The sequence below is a fragment of the Sorex fumeus genome, unplaced genomic scaffold (assembly GCF_029834395.1).
Source record: "Sorex fumeus unplaced genomic scaffold, SorFum_2.1 ptg000037l, whole genome shotgun sequence".
NCBI classification, from domain to species: domain Eukaryota; kingdom Metazoa; phylum Chordata; class Mammalia; order Eulipotyphla; family Soricidae; genus Sorex; species Sorex fumeus.
The window spans coordinates 28,545,776-28,562,358 of record NW_026606094.1 but is presented as its reverse complement, the minus strand read 5'-3'; the positions used below and the strand labels follow the sequence as shown (position 1 = coordinate 28,562,358).

The 16,583-nt window shown below is 40.4% G+C and overlaps 1 protein-coding gene and 1 pseudogene across 1 annotated transcript in view; one reads left to right on the top strand and one right to left on the bottom strand.

Annotated features, from left to right (window-relative positions):
* FBXL13 (F-box and leucine rich repeat protein 13) overlaps positions 1-16,583 on the bottom strand; it is a 219,903-nt gene that overhangs the window by 183,888 nt on the left and 19,432 nt on the right. The window contains exons 2-7 of the mRNA XM_056118511.1: positions 15,943-16,046; positions 15,444-15,534; positions 10,553-10,620; positions 9,289-9,443; positions 6,465-6,574; positions 3,518-3,658 (exon numbers count right to left, since the gene is read on the bottom strand). Of these exons, the coding sequence (XP_055974486.1) occupies positions 3,518-3,658; positions 6,465-6,574; positions 9,289-9,443; positions 10,553-10,620; positions 15,444-15,534; positions 15,943-16,046 (669 nt within the window). The remainder of the gene's footprint in view (positions 1-3,517; positions 3,659-6,464; positions 6,575-9,288; positions 9,444-10,552; positions 10,621-15,443; positions 15,535-15,942; positions 16,047-16,583) is intronic.
* Positions 14,545-14,687, top strand: LOC130027874 (uncharacterized; annotated as a pseudogene).

Here is a 16,583-nt window from a genome sequence, read left to right as displayed (position 1 = left end):
CCAGAGTAATAGTACAATAGGTAAAACGCAGGCCTTGCATGCAGTCAACCCAGTTTCAATCCTCAGCATCACAGTCTGGTCCCTGGAGAAATTCCTTGGAAGATTTAGTGACATGGAATCCTTGGAAGATTTAGTGACATGGAGAGAGAGAGAGAGAGAGAGAGAGAGAGAGAGAGAGAGAGAGAGAGAGAGAGAGAGAGAGAGAGATCTGGGCACTGGGTGCAATTAGATGGCTAAATGTTGAAGCAGCTACTACAAGAGAAATTCCTAAGCACAGAGTCAGGAGCAAACCCTGAACATCTCTGGGTATGGCCCCCAATACAAACAAATGAAAAGATGAAATCAAGTTATAGACAGAAGCTCAGAGAATTAGTCCGTGGGAATGCAAAGTAGCATGTGTGAGACACCAATTCAAATTCTGGCACCATATGTCCCTTCACCAGTCTAACGCTGAGGAGGGGGAGAGGGGGAGTTCCAGATAGGGAAAATAACATGGGTGGAACCTTCTCTAGGATGTTCTGTATTGATTCTTAATACTTTCCTCTTTGGACAGATTTGTTTTCATTCAAGATTCCTAAACACTTAAAGCTAGAAGTGAACCCAGAGTTCATCTAGCTCACTGTCTCCTTGTACAGAAGACACTGAAAATACCTACTCATTGCCACGGATTTTCAGTCTTAAACATTAGCAAGCTAATAAAGTCAACATGGCCCAGCTCATATCATAACATCCTTTGTAGTAGCTGCTTCAACATTTAGCCATCTAAATGCACCCAGTGCCCAGATCTTCTCTCTCTCTCTCTCTCTCTCTCTCTCTCTCTCTCTCTCTCTCTCTCTCTCTATTGCCATGTCACTAAATCTTCCAAGGATGCCATTTTTTTTCATCTTAAAAGTAATGCATCATTTTACCAGGTAGTTTCTGTTAAAAATGAATGGAGCATCTTCCACAATTGAAAAGTCATACAGATTTTTCTATCAAAATTGAAAATTGCTTTAACTTAGCATTCATGACTAGACATAATGTGATAAAATCAAGGTTTGTGGCAGATCATTCTTCTACCAAAAGCAAACTGGTCCTAAAGCAATTGTTATATGTTTTTCTTCATCTGCTCTTTCACTCACACCATGATTTGAGCCAACACACACATAGTTCCTTGATAGAGCAATGTGGTTTTGGAACATTCCCTTATCTGAAGCTCACTTGCACTACAAAACCTGGAACCACTCTGTTTTTGGTAAAATTGAGGTCAGATTGACCCCTGAGGTTATCAAAACATAGATTCCAAAAGTCACTGGGAATAATCTTTTGTTTTACAATTCTAAATAATTAATCCAACAGGCCTGAACCATCTGGCTTTTCAGCAGTATGGTACCAAATTTAGTACTCTCCAAAGTTGAGTGGTTTTTTTGTTTGTTTGTTCGCTTGGTTGGTTGGTTCGTTCGTTTTTTTTTTTTTTTTTAACCAAATGAAAAGACAAGCCAACAACACTACAAAACCTTTTTTATTGCTTTTTTGTGTTTTTTAAGGAGGGGCAAGGTCACACCCAGCTGTGCTCAAGGCTCACTCCTGGTCCATGCTCAGGGATCATTCCTGGCAGAGTTCAGAAAACCATATGTGGTGCCAGAAATCAAACCCTGGGTCAGCTGCATGCAAGGCAAGTGCACTGCCTGCTGTCCTATTTCTCCAGCAACTACACTATAAAATCTGGACGTGATTTTATAATTCTCTGAAAATACGCACACATATATTTTATAAGCAAATAAAAAATTAGTTATTTAAAATAATAGACTGCCCTAAATCACTACTAATAATATTGAACTAATTCAGCAATTTTGTATTCTAAGACGACTGTATCACTTAATTACATTATTTAGACTTTCCAAACTTATCAACATGAGGCTTTTCTCTGTATTGCTTGCCAAAGTACACACTAACACACTCAAAAATAAAACCCTGCATTTTAACAGAAAACCCTCCAACTAGCCGAGTTTGACTGATAGAGTTTGAATTCCACCATTTGCTTACAAAGCAGCCTTTCCTAATGGATAAATGACACGAAGGAAAACAGTCATAAAACAGAACTTGACTCATTTTCATGAGTGAATGTAAATGAACCTAAAAGTGAGCCTACAGTTTAAAATGTTTTCCAAATAAGTTCAAATGGTATTTCATTCCAGATTCCTGTTTTCAATTATTCTGTCAAAACGTTAGGCTGTCTAAATGTCTAAATCCTAATTTATTTTTTAAATTAACAGATCCCAAAATATTAAGCTTTAGATTCAATACACATTACATTTTCGTGTTTTTATGCCTTTGTCTCTCAAGTTTTTGAGAACTGGTTCACCTTAATAAGTCAGCAAATTTAGGGGCTGGAGCAATAGCACAGCAGGTAGTGCATTTGCCTTGCATGCCACCAACCCAGGTTCAATTCCCAGCATCCCATACGGTCCCCTGAGCACCGCCAGGGGTAATTCCTGAGTGCTGAGTCAGGAGTGACCCTCCCCCACTCCAAAAAAGTCAGCAAATTTAAATGTTAATTTACACATACATACAGACACATACACACACAAACAAAACCATAATTAGGGACCAAAAAGAAAGTAGGGCACTTGCCTTGCATGTGACCAACCTGGGTTCAATCCCCAACATCCCATATGGTCCCCACAAGCCCTACCAGAGGAAGCAAGGTAGAAGGGATACAAAGTCTCATCAGAGCACATGACATGATATCAGCAAGTGGAATTTGAAGTAATTTTAAAATTGCCAATGATTTTAATTATAGTGAGCAAAAGACCCAGGAATTCAAAATATTTCCCATATTCTGAAATGTGATTTTCCTAAGTGAATCTAAAAGTTCAATTAACTTAGTATCAACATTTTCTGTGAGTTTGGAGTTTGGTTGTAAAGAAGAGAAATAAGACTGGGGCTGGAGAGATAGTATAGGACGTAAAGCATTAGCTTTGCATGCAGCGACCCCAGTTTGATCCCTGACACTTCATATCATACCTGAGCATTGCGAGGGGTCATCCCTGAGTATAGAGCCAGGAGTAGATCTGAGCAAAACTGGATGTGCCCTCTCTCTCAAAAATATTAATGAATTAAAGTAAGACAAGTGCACTAACAATTGGACTAATAAGTGTACTAATAATAACTTTGTTTTTTCCAGATATCACACAATTACTTGTAAGCTATACACACAAGATTCTTGTTTTTATGTATTCATAATCTAGGTGAAATATACAACATGCATAAATACTTTGAGCAATTGAAAGTTTAAGTAGATAAATACAATTCATATCCTTGAGCAGAAGCACAAATATTAAATTTAAAGGATTAAGAACCTGAGATTAGAAGGTAAGTGTTTTACATTTATCCAAAGGGAAGCCCCCAAAATATAACAGCCCAAAGATACTTGTTAAAACTACACTTCTTTCATTCTGATAAGATTCACAAAAACCAATCAATAGGCAAACATTTTAAAAATCACTAGGTGAGATAAACATTACTGTATACAAACCTGTAATATAGCTTTTTCAGGTAACTGTGAAATGTCAAATTCAAAAACTTCGGTTTTATCAGAAAGAATGGATTCTTGTGAAGACTTTATTATTAACTTACTTCTCCATTTACTCAATTGAAGTTCGTGATTCAACAGTTGCTATGAAAATAGTTTATAAAACCCGTGAAAATCATTGTAAGGATTAAGTGAAATAATATATACCAAAAAAAAAAAACACAGTACCTGACATAAATGGTAGCACCAGTTAAACATTATGCATTACTTTCATTATGCATTGTCATTGTCATTACATAAATTACCATGGTCCACAGCATGCTTAGTAGTCTATGAACCACCAAGGCATCATATATCATTTATACTGTCATACAACATTTACACAGGCATTTACCTTGACAACATGATGCAATCTCTTCTGTTCTGCTTTTATCAGTGCAAAAATAGAAACCCACAGAATCAAAGTTCTGGTAATTGTGGAATTGATATTTGGGACATGAGATAGAAGTTCTTAATGAGAAAATGAGAGAGGAGAATCAGAAAGAAAAATGTGAAGACTTGCCTGATTTATTGATAAATAAATCTCTGACAGTCTCTATTTTAATCTCTGATACATTATTGAAGAAAAATATACAATAAAGGAAAGGCCCCCAAAAGTGTTTCACTCATATAATCACACATATGATGTAACAGATTTATACTTAAGCTTTTGGAAGACAGGCACATATATAAAAATACACAGTGTCCAAGAGACGGCTCAAGTACTAGAGCACATACTTTGCAAGTGCAGTAGGCCCAGATTTGATCCCAAGAAGTGCATGGTCCCTTGAGCACCACTGATAGTGGCTCCTGAGCACAGCCAAAGATCATTGCTAAGTACAGCCCCCAAATTTAAATATATATACACAGAACTGTTTCCTGTCTGTCATTTCAGCATACCCCTGCCACCTTCTATTTACCTAAGAAAATGTAGAAATGTAGAATTGGTTTGACAAAAAAATCCTAAAGCTAGAAGAAAAAATTTTAAGTACCCAATTATCTCTATTATACACATTTATATTAGAGAAATATTATATGATATGCATTGAAAAATATTTATTAATATGTCAACCACTGATTAGAAACATTACATTTCACTTTGTAGCATGGCCAAAGAACAATTCGGGGACCAGGAGATTGTACAGTAGGTAGGGCATAGGCCAAGCACACACTGACCAAGGTTGAGAATCGACTCTGGGACCCCTAGGCCTTCTAAGAACCACTTGGGAGCCCCTACTTCTATTCTCCATCTCAAAACAACAGACAAATACGAAAGTTAATGGGATACACTGAGGGTATTTATTCTGTGCAAAGGAATGAGAGAGGGTCTTGGTGTTGATTATTGTATGACTGAGACTTAAACTTGAAAGCTTTGTAACTTTTCTCACGATGATTCAATAAATAAATTTTAAAAAAATAAATTAAAAAATAAATGAAATTTTAGAAGAAAAAAAAAGAATTCCAGTTCAATGCCAACTGAATAGTGGTGATCATTAACTTCTAGAGAATAAAAACTAAGCTAGGGGCTGGAGTGATAGCACAGAGGGTAGGGCGTTTGCCTTGCACACGGCTTGACCCAGGTTTGATTCCCGGCATCCCATATGGTTCCCCAAGCACGGCTAGGAGGGATTCCTGAATGCATGAACCAGGAGTGACCCCTGTGCAAGCTAAATTCACCCCCCAGTTTCATCCCTATCCCTAGAATCACCAAGAGTGACCATGAGCACTGCTGAGTATAGCTAAAAAAAACCCAAATCCACACTCAAAAAAGAATAGTGGAGGGGCTGGAGCGATAGCACAGAAGGCAGGGTGTTTGCCTTGCACACGTCTGACCCAGGTTCGATTCCCATTATCCCATATGGTCCCCCGAACACCTCCAGGAGTAATTCCTGAGTGCATGAGTCAAGAGTAACCCCTGTATATTTCTGGGTGTGACATAAAAAGAAAAAAAAAAGAGTCCCAGAGGCACCAGAGCACCGGAGATTTCTTCGGGTCCCATACGGAGCCGATTTCACGGGGCACCCCAGATGGAGCAGATGTAGACTCCCCGCTTACTCCAGATGGAATCCCAGCAACTGAGAGCTTACACAAGCAAGGCACAGGTATGGAGCTTCCAGAAATAAGTCTCCAAACAACATTGCAGCAGCAGAATTGGGCAGTCCTTCCTTGGTTCCCCATCCGCTCTTGATGCTGGATGTCACGCCCACAACCTGGCAACTTTCTCGGCCACGCAACCTCTCATGATACACAAAATGAGCAATGGAAAATAAATGATCCAGTGTCTGCCCCTAGAAGGCAGGCTTGAATGGTGGTGGGAAAATTTAAGCAAAATATAATGCCCAAAAGAAAGAGAAAGTATCACGAAAATTGTCTGTCATAGAGGCAGGGTGAGGACTGGGATGGGGGGTGGGGGAATAATGGAGACATTAGTGGTTAGAAAATCTGCACTGGTAGAGGGATAGGTGTTCAATCATTGTATAGCTGAATCTCAAACATGAAAGCTTTGCAACTGTATCTCACGGAGATTCAATAAAAAAAAGAAAAAGAATAGTAATTTAGTCTTACAAATGTTTTTATTTATCATTTATTTCTCTGTTGTAATCATTTGAAGAATTTCCCTTCCAGTTCTCTTCCAGTTCAATAGTCATTTAAATAAATAAAATTCATTGTAGCAATAAATATAAACAAAATATTAATTTTATCTGGTATTCAAAGTTCAAATGAAACAAATTTATCAGAAAATATTTTTACTAAGTTAAATTTAAACTAACTTAAAATGAAAAAAATGACAAGATCCCCCCATTCAAAATTACATAATATTCCGTTCTACATAAAATATCATTATCTAAAGCAACATTAGTACAGAAGCAAAATTCAACTTCTAAAAAAGCTAGTTTCCAATATACCATACCAGCTTGTAATCTCTCAACTGACGCTTTTCTTTTGCTTTATTTTTCCATTTATGTAGGGTAAATACTAGCTTCTGATGGATAAAGGTCTTTTGTAGCTGCAATAATACAACTAAAGAAAATGTATCACATTGTTAGATTGCTGTAGATAGTTAAAGCTGTTTCTATTAAGTTAAAAATTAAATATGAAAGTGTTTCATCTTTATAACATTCACAGTATGAACTATAACTTCATAATTTTATTAGATTTCAATTATACCTAAAATTACCTTTAACAGCAGTAGATATAAATAACTGAAACTTTAACCCACCAACCTTAAGCTTAGAAACTGAGACGTCAATATAAAATGTCAAGCTATGTATATTTAACAAATCTACTATTTAGAAAACCAAAACTTCCAAACTTATTCATAGAAAACACTTGTAACAGTGTTGTAGCCAGAGCAGAAGCCCGGGCTCTTGTCCTTAAGCAGTCAAGATTGAAAGCAAGGGGCTAGAGATGACAATAGACGAATCCAGAAAAGCCTTTTTTGAATGAAAAAGAAAGAAAGGCAGGGAAGTCCCAGATTATGAGAGAGGTCTTTTTAAAGAAGGATTCCAGAGAAAGGCAAAAACCTTCTCACCCACTCCCCATTTTCTTTTTCCACCTGGGTTTTGGAGCTACACCAGGCCATGCTCAAGGTTTACTCCTGACTCCACACTCAGGAATCACTCCTGGCAGAGTTTGGAGGACCATATGGGATGCTGAAAATCTACTCCAGTTCAGCTGTGTGCAAGGCAAGCACTCTGCCCGCTGCACTGACTCTCTAGCCCCAGGGACCATATGGGATGCAGAAGATAGAACATGGATCAGCCACATACAAGGCAAGCAAGCTACCTGCTGTACTAACTCTCCAGCCCACCTTTCCACTTTTAACAAAGGTAGGTGGCTGTACATTTCTTTGGCAGTCTCCAGGAATGCTGGCCACTAAACCACCAGGATGCTGAGATGATGATCTTCTGTTATCCAAATCCAGCAGGGCCTAGGTCATCCGGGTTATCAGGCACCACCTATAATAGGCCTCTTGTGATATTCCAGACTAGTAATTGTAACAGTGATATAGCCAGAGCAGAGCTATAGTCTTGCAAAGGGACATATCCCTAATTTTCCCTGCCTGTTTCCCTTTTGTCCCTATCAACTCTGATTTAGATAAGTACCCTATGATTAAATATTGTCCCTTTAAAAATCAAACAAACAACAACAACAACAAAAAAGAAAAATCAAGGGTCAAGGCCAGAAAACCCCGCCAGTCAGAAGCTCTATACACTTTACCAGTCCTCATCCAGGGCATCCCTCAGCAAGGTAGGAATGAGCCATGCAGGAGAGTGGTAGTACTTTCTATCTATTGTGGCTATTTTCTCCCTCTCCAGGACTCCCTACTCTCCCCACTAGCAACATAGTGATAAAGTAAAAGAAAATTATTTTTCTCTAAGTTTCTCATGTATCCACTAAATGAAATATCTATGGAAAATGGAGCAACTCCATCGAAACCAATCTTTGCAGCATCCATAATACACCAGTTATCTAGCAGGTTAAAAAAGGAGCCAACATCACCAGTTGCCCCCTACGAGCGGTTCTCCGGCACGGCCACGGTTCCAGAAGCACAAGGACTTAATACAGAAATCCAGCAGCTTGGAGCAGAAAAGCGAATGGACTATGCATTAATCCACACTATCTTGCCTGCCCGGAGGGGAAAGGGTGTTGCTCCCTTCCACCTTTTCCTCTCTGGAAAGAAAGATGGCGGCCGCATGGGAGCCTGGTGGAGAGCAGGTCTGAGCCGGGGGTGGGGGCGTGATGGGTACCTCTTGGGACGGGGGTGGGGGGGGCGCGCGCTCCGGCCCGTCCTTCACGCCCTACCAAGGTCACCAGTTGCCCCCCACGAGTGGCTCTCCGGCACGGCCATGACTCCAGAGCACAGAAACCAATCTCTTAATTATCTGACTCTCAGTAGAAATACTTGCAGGGTTAATAAATAAAATAGCAGAAATCCAAAACCGCGCAGCCGCTATCTTGGCCGTGCAACATCATTTAATTCTTGAACCCAGCTGTAGAAAGCAGATCATTTCACAATGCTTTTTCAGCATGGCTGAGTTTGGGGGGAGGGGTAAAGTCTAAATAATAATGGTGCAACTTTTATCAAAACAATGAAGCTAGTCAAAGTAGACAGTGTAAACTAGAATTCATCTACCCCACAGACATTGGGGGGGGTTGGGGGATGGGGGGTTATTGGGGTTCTTCGTGGTGAAAAATAAGTGTTGGTAAAGGGAATTGTGATTGATATTTGCATGACTGAGACCTAAACTTGAAAGCTTTGTAATTTTTCCCACAGCGATTCAATAAATAAATTAATTAATTTTAAAAAAAGGAGCCAACAGCAGTTCCCTACTTATATTTATATTTGTATGCATATCACAAATATACAAAATTTTATTTTAAACATGATGGTTTTCTATTGTAAGAAAACTTTTAAGAAAAAGCTTATTAAAATGTTTGAATCACTGGCTTTTAATTTGATGACAATTCATAATAAACTCTCATACAAATTCTTCTTAACTGTTCAGTTTGTTGACTTGTTGTTGTTGTTGTTGTTTGTTTTGGGGGCCACAATGCATTACTCATAGGTTACTCCTTCTCTGCACTCAGGAATTACCCCTGGCAGTACAAGATTCTGGGTATCTAACCTGGGTCAACCTCACGCAGGGCAAGCACTCTCCAGTCCCCAGTTTGTTGAATTTTTAAATAAATAAATGACTACAAAATCTAACTGCAACTATGTAAGGATTTACCTCTAGCATTTTCCTTTTGACTTTTCGTGTAAGAGTACCAAAGATAAAATGCATGCTTCATATGTTGCAAATTACTATGTTTCTCTGCTCTTCTCATTTTCTCAGTCATGACTTCATCTTCAGTGCTGGTAGGTATGATAGTGTCTCTCCATGTGCTACAGACAGAAAATAGGAAAAAGAAATGATTTTATGTTTATAGCAATACCTTAGTAAAACTGAAAGAAAAAAGGGGGTAATATCTCCTTTATCTCCTCAAAAACTATCACCAAGAAGGAAATTAAATGTCTATTATTTTTGTTCCAATCTGTCCTAGCATTTCCTTTGAGTCTGTGCTTTTGTTTTACATATTCCTCAAACCCAGAAATCTCTAAAATCCAAAAATTGTTTTTTAACTTTGTGTGCGTGTATGTGTGGGTGGAGGCACCACATCCAGCGAAGTACTTAGTAGGGTCGAGCCCAGGGTTCTCACATGCATGAACATCACATGCGGCGGCCCTGGGAGCCACCTCAAAAGTTGTGGATTTTGAAAAGGGAGTTTGTTTGTTTGTGTTTGGACTGAAAACTAGAGGTTAAATACTAGACCTTACCTAAACTAATTTTGTCTCATACAGAACTCCTAGGGAATCTAACACAGAGCTGGTTTATATAGTCTTATTTCATTTCATTTAGTAAGACTATACATATTTCATTGTAGACTTACTGTGTTCAGATGCGTCTACTTGCCATATGCCACACTGGCACCTCTGAAGATGATATATAACACACAGTATGTGCAGAGATTTTCCTTCTAAAATTGGATTTAGAAAAGGAATCTAAATTCCAAAATATATGACTCCAAGAATTAAAGACGAAGAGACTGTGAAGTTCAAAACTTTCAATTTTGGACTTTCATTCAATAAAAATAAATAAATAAATAAGACAAAGTGCCTGAGAGATAGTACCAGGGGGTTCGATTCCTGGAACCACATGTGGCTCCCTGAGCACTGCCTGGAGTGATTCCCTGATCACAATGCCAAGAGTAAGTCCTGAACACCCCAGGTATGAACCCCTGTTCCCCCAAAAGAGAGAGAGAGAGAATGGTACATTGTAGAGTAAAAGATATTTTTGAACTGAGTAACAGTCTAAAAAATATGTAATACAAAATGTTAGAGATAGGATTAAGCAGATAAAATCAGCAAGTGGCAAAAACAGCTTTTCATAGGAGACTATTAAGTAGCCCAAGAGGAAGAAATAGGATTTTCTTTTTAAAAAACCATAATCTTACGCAAAGTGGGTCTTTATTAAATGTCCAGTGTAAAAAGTACATGCTTTTATCATTAATTCTGGAGTCATCTGAAATAAAGAAATAAAATGACAAACATTAGAAACTAATGAATGCACAGGAAAGTAAGAGCAATGGTTGTGTGTAAGGAGGGGAACTGGGTAGTAAGGAGACAGGAACAAACAAGATAACTTGTATATATTTTAGAATTCTAGTGCTTCACCTATTGTTTGGATTTTTTTTTCTGCTGTTGTTTTGAGGGCACACCCAGCTGCTCCAGGATTTACTCCTGCCTCTGCACTCAGGGATCACTCCTGGTGGGATTCAGGGAACCATATGAGATGCCGAGACTGAACCAGGCTGCACATATGCAAGATAAGTGTCCTGCGTGCTGTACTGATGCTCCAGCCCATTGCCTATTTTCTTATATTAAAAAGAACACACAGTGCCAGATATTGACTAACACCTTTTTGTAGCCTAAAACCAAGCTTCACATGTATGAGGTCTATACTCTACCACTGAGCAACACTCCCAGTCAATACTGCCCTTACTTTTGATAGCATTTTATGATAAGAACTGTAGCACTGTAGCACTGTCCTCCCGTTGTTCATCGATTTGTTCAAGGGGGCCCAGTAACGTCTCCATTGTGAGACTTGTTGTTACTGTGTTTGGCATATCAAATACATCACAGGTAGCTTGCCAGGCTTTGCCGTGCAGGCAAGATACTCTCGGTAGCTTGCCGGGCTCTCCAAGAGGGGTGGAAGAATTGAACTCAGGCTAGCTGGGTCGGCCACGTGCAAAGCAAACACCCTACCCACTGTGCTAAACCTGTAGTCTTTTATTTTTATTTTATTTATTTTGGTTCTGGGGACACACCTGGCTGTCATCAGGGCTTACTCCTGGTTCTGTGCTCAAGGATCACTCCTGGCAGGGCTCAGGGACCAAAGAAGGTGCCGGGGATCAAACCTGGGTCAGTCCCATCCAAGGCAAGCACCCTATCTATTGCACTACTCTTTAGCCTAAAACCAGGGACTTTCAAACAGGGAGTCAATTAGAATTCCTGTTTTAATTAATTATTTTTTGGGTAGTGGGGGATGGGGCTTTGGGGAATGCCCAGTGAGGCTCAGGACTTACCCCTGGCTCTGTGCTCAGGGCTTACTCCTAGTCAGATGTGTTCAAGACATGCATCTTAACCCCTGTAACTATCTCTCCAGTCCAAGAATTCCATTTCTAATAAGCTTTTTCAAGAAATTATGATATTGAGGAAAATGGGCACTGGTGGAGGGATGGGTCATTGTAGGACTTAAACGCAATCACGAAAGTTTGTAAGTCTATAACTGTTCCTCACGGTGATTCACTAATTAAAAATTTTTTCAAAAAAAAGAAGTTATGATATCTCTTGGAATCCTGTGCAATGTTTAAATGGTTTTTAAAGGCTTGTAAATGAAGTGTGTACCACCTGATTATATTTATAAAATAATGTTCAAAATATTGACCGCTCTAGTTTACTAGTTCAATACAGGGATAATTTATTAATTTTAATGTCCTAGAGCAATGTTTTCAAGTGACATTATACACATAGCAGAGCTATTCAAGCATGGAAAGGGTGAGAATAGAGGGCTAGAATTCCATTCCTCCTCATTTCTGAGGCCCCCAAATATCTCCAAGAATGTGATTTATTTACATATCTATACCCCATAGTAGATTCAATGTCTGTGACTGACCAAGTACAGTCCTTGAGACCACACACTATGATAAAAACCAAAGAGTATTGAGCATATGGGTTTTACCCAGTTAAACTGGTACCTTAGAATCATCCCAGACTGGACAGAAATTTCCAATACCTTTTATTGTCTCTGTTATATATCACTGATTAGGATTCAGTAGTATTCTACTCACCCTTCTAAAAGGAACCTCAGGTGATTCCTGGTTCTCGGTCTCCACCCTCAACTATTCTACTTTTCAATGCCCAGCTTCACCAGCAATTCATAAGCTCTGCCCATGTTTACAGAGACACCTGGGACCCTGAGATTTAGAGGTATCGCACAAGGACTCCACACTCTCATTTATGTTGGTCATTTTGCTCCCATCATGCCTCTAGCTATTTCAACTCCTTTTCTATGCACAGTTTTTGTTCTAAAAGTCTCTATGTTCCAAATTACTTCCTTTCTCTCTAGCAGGATCAAAACCAGCTGTTGTAACTTGTTGTTTCTTTCAGTGAATGAGGCCTGGATTTTAAGTTAGATCTCATTAATGTTTCAGCCATATCTTTAGAAGCTTAATTCCGGAGCAAATGTCAGAGGGAATAGAGAAAAACTGGGCTGGTTAGCTTACTTGGCAAAGCAAGAGAATGGAGAGGGGAGTTGGGATACAAAAGTAAATATAACACAAACTCAATCACTAACTCTGCTTAATGTTGCAGAAATGAGATAAGAGAAAGAACACATGGAGGATGCGGGATCCCGGAGGAAAAAAGAAAAGAAAAAACAGGTTCCAAAAAGAGCCGAGATCACCCGCAAGTTCCAGATGGAGTAGGTGCCGCATCCCGCCTCCCCCAGATGGAACCCCGGTGACCAGAAGCCTCTACAAACACAGCTCGAGTATGCGGGAACGAGGACTTTTTCTCAAAACCGCGCGGCCGCGTAAGCCGTGATCAATGAGAAGTAAACCACCCAATCTTTCTCCCTGAAAGTCAGAGTTAAGTTTGGAGCACGGCCACAGCCCCAGAAACACAAGGACTTAATGCAGAACCCAGCAGCTTAGAGCAGAAAAGTGAAAGGACTATGCGTTAATCCAGGCCATCAAGTCTGCCGGAGGGGAAAGGGTGTTGCCCCATTCGCCCTCTCTTCTCTGGAAAGAAGGATGGCGGCCGCATGGGAGCCTTGTGGACAGCAGGTATGAGCCGGGGGTGTGGGGGCGACTAAAACCTCATGGGAAGGGGGGCGTTCTGGTCCGTCCTTCACGCCCTACCGAGGTCACCAGTTGCCCCCCACGAGCGGCTCTCCAGCACGGCCACAGCCCCAGAAGCACAAGGGCTTAATGCAGAACCCAGCAGCTTGGAGCAGAAAAGTGAAAGGACTATGCGTTAATCCAGGCAATCATTTCTGCCCAGAGGGGAAAGGGTGTTGCTCCCTTCCGCCCTCCTCCCTCTGGAAAGAAAGATGGCGGCCACATGGGAGCCTTGTGGACAGCAGGTATGAGCCGGGGGTGTGGGGGCGACTAAAACCTCATGGGAAGGGGGGCGTTCCGGTCCGTCCTTCACGCCCTACCGAGGTCACCAGTTGCCCCCCATGAGCGGCTCTCCAGCACAGCCACGGCCCCAGAAGCACAAGGACTTAATGCAGAACCCAGCAGCTTGGAGCAGAAAAGTGAACGGACTATGCATTGATCCAGGCCATCAAGTCTGCCGGAGGGGAAAGGGTGTTGCCCCATTCGCCCTCTCCTCTCTGGAAAGAAAGATGGCGGCCACATGGGAGCCTTGTGGACAGCAGGTATGAGCCGGGAGTGTGGGGGCGACTAAAACCTCATGGGAAGGGGGGCGTTTCGCTCCGCCCTTCACGCCCTACCGAGGCCACCGGTTGCCCCCCGCGAGCGGCTCTCCAGCACGGCCAGGACTCCAGAACACAGAAACCAATTTCTTAACTATCTGACTTTCAGTAGAAATACTTCCAGGGTCAATAGGTAAAAGAGCAGAAATCCAAAACCAACATTTAATTCTTGAACCCAGCTGTAGAAAGCAAATCACTTCACAATGCTTTTTCAGCATGTCTGATTTAGGGGGCGGGGGGTAAACTCTAAATAATAGTGGTGAATCTTTTATTGAAACAATGAATCTAATCAAAGCAGATAGAGTGTTAACTAGAATTCATCTGCCTCACAGGGACGGGGAGGGGTGGGGGGTGGGGTTTTATTGGGGTTCTTCATGGTAAAAAATAAGTATTGGTAAAGGGAAATGTGTTTGATATTTGCATGACTGAGACATAAACCTGAAAGCTTTGTAACCTTTCCCACAGTGATTCAATTAAAAAAAAAATGTTGCAGAAATGAGGGGGAACCGGGATTACTAGAGTAAATGCAATGAGAGAAATGTATTGACTTCAGATCCTACTGAGGTTTCCTAATCTATCCTAGTACCAAGCCAAAAAAAAAAAAAAAAAGCAGGGGAGGGGGGGAATATATTAGAAAAAAAAAATGCCTTCCTTGAAAACTGTATATAACACTATTCTTTCTATTGTTCCAACATTACAAAGATACATGACAAAAGGTAAAGGGGTAAATTTAGGCTGGAGCGATAGCACAGCGGGTAGGGTGTTCGCCTTACAAGCGGCCAACATGACCGACCCGAGTTCGATTCCTCCGCCCCTCTCGGAGAGCCCAGCAAGCTACCGAGAGTATTCGATATGCCAGACACAGTAACAACAAAGTCTCCAATGGAGACGTTACTGGGCCCGCTCGAGCAAATCGACGATCAACGGGAGGGCCTTTACCTTTACCTTTAGTACAAAAAATGTAACAGAGGGCCAGAAAGATAGTATAGTGGTTAAGGTGCTTGCCTCGCACAGCCATACTCAGTTCCAATCCCCAGAATCACAAAAAGACCCCCAAGTCCCACCATGAGTGATTCCTGAGTCAGGAATGAGCCCTGAGAATTGCTGGATCTGGCCAAACCCTCTCTCCAATCCAAAAAAAAAAAAATTATTCAGAAAAAGGAAGAACAAGTGCTTGCCTAAGTGCTTCTTGGAAAACTAGGGAGGTCATATGGGTGTGACTGTGTAATGTCCCTAACTTTTCTCCATTGCCCAAAACATTTTGATCTCACACTGCTAATAAAAGCTGAAATCTATTCAAGATCTCCCATAAAGACTTAAGGTACGTCTCAGAATGTTTGATTTACCAGTTGATCATCCAGTCCAAAAAGCTGCTCCATGTAAGTTTCAGATAACCTCCGAATCGTTGGTTTTAATAATGGATCAATGCACATATCCCTTTGATAAAAAAAAATCATAGAACACAGTCAAAAATTAACTTCATTTCCTAGTAGTTACTTCCACCATGAAACTGATGAGATACTTTCCCTTTGGGAGGAGTATATCAGAATGAACTAAAGAGGCTTTTTTAAACTCTCTCCTTTAAGATTTTGCTTCCAATAGGAAATGCCCCCCTTTCTCACAACCAGCTTGAAATAAACTGCTCAATGAGCTCATGTTGTCAGTAAGAGCCCACTACATTTCTCAATTTAAGAACCAGTAAACAAATTGTTCCTACTGAAGACTTTGAATAAAAGACTTAAAAGGCTAAAGGTTTCATTAGCAAGAATTTATGTTGGTATTATGCAATAAGTGATTTGGCTTCAAAATAAAGGATCTCCCAATCATAAATCAAACAGTACCCACCAAAGGAGATTTTGGAGGCCATTTTCCCTTATAAAAATAATCATTGCCTCTAAATATTTCAATGGATCTTCAGGACGGTTAATAAGTATACCACATAACAGAGCCTGAGGAAAAAAAGAAAACAGAATCACTATTTCTGGATTTGCACATTTTTACAAACTTCACAGAATTATGAAGTTAAATAATTGGCAGGTTTAAAACTGAACATATTTTATATATTTTCACATATTCTTCTATATTCAGTATGAATATTTTGCTAAAGTTAAACCAAATGGCACTTCCTTTACCTTCCACTTTTTTGGGGGGCGGGTCACACCTGGCGATGCACAGGGGTTACTCTTGGCTCTGAACTCAGAAATTACCCCTAGCGGTGCTCAGGGGACCACATGGGATGCTGGGAATTGAACCTGGGTCAGCCGCGTGCAAGGCAAACGCCCTACCTGCTGTGCTATCTCTCCAGCCCTACCTTCCACTTTTAAAAAGAAATCATGGTACATATATATAATGGAATACTACTCAACTTTAAGAAAAGATGAAATCATGCAATTTGCTGCTATATGGAAGTAGAGAATATTATGCTAAGTGAAGTGAGGAACAAACACAAAATAATCTCTCTCATAAGTGGGATATGAGAAGCAAAA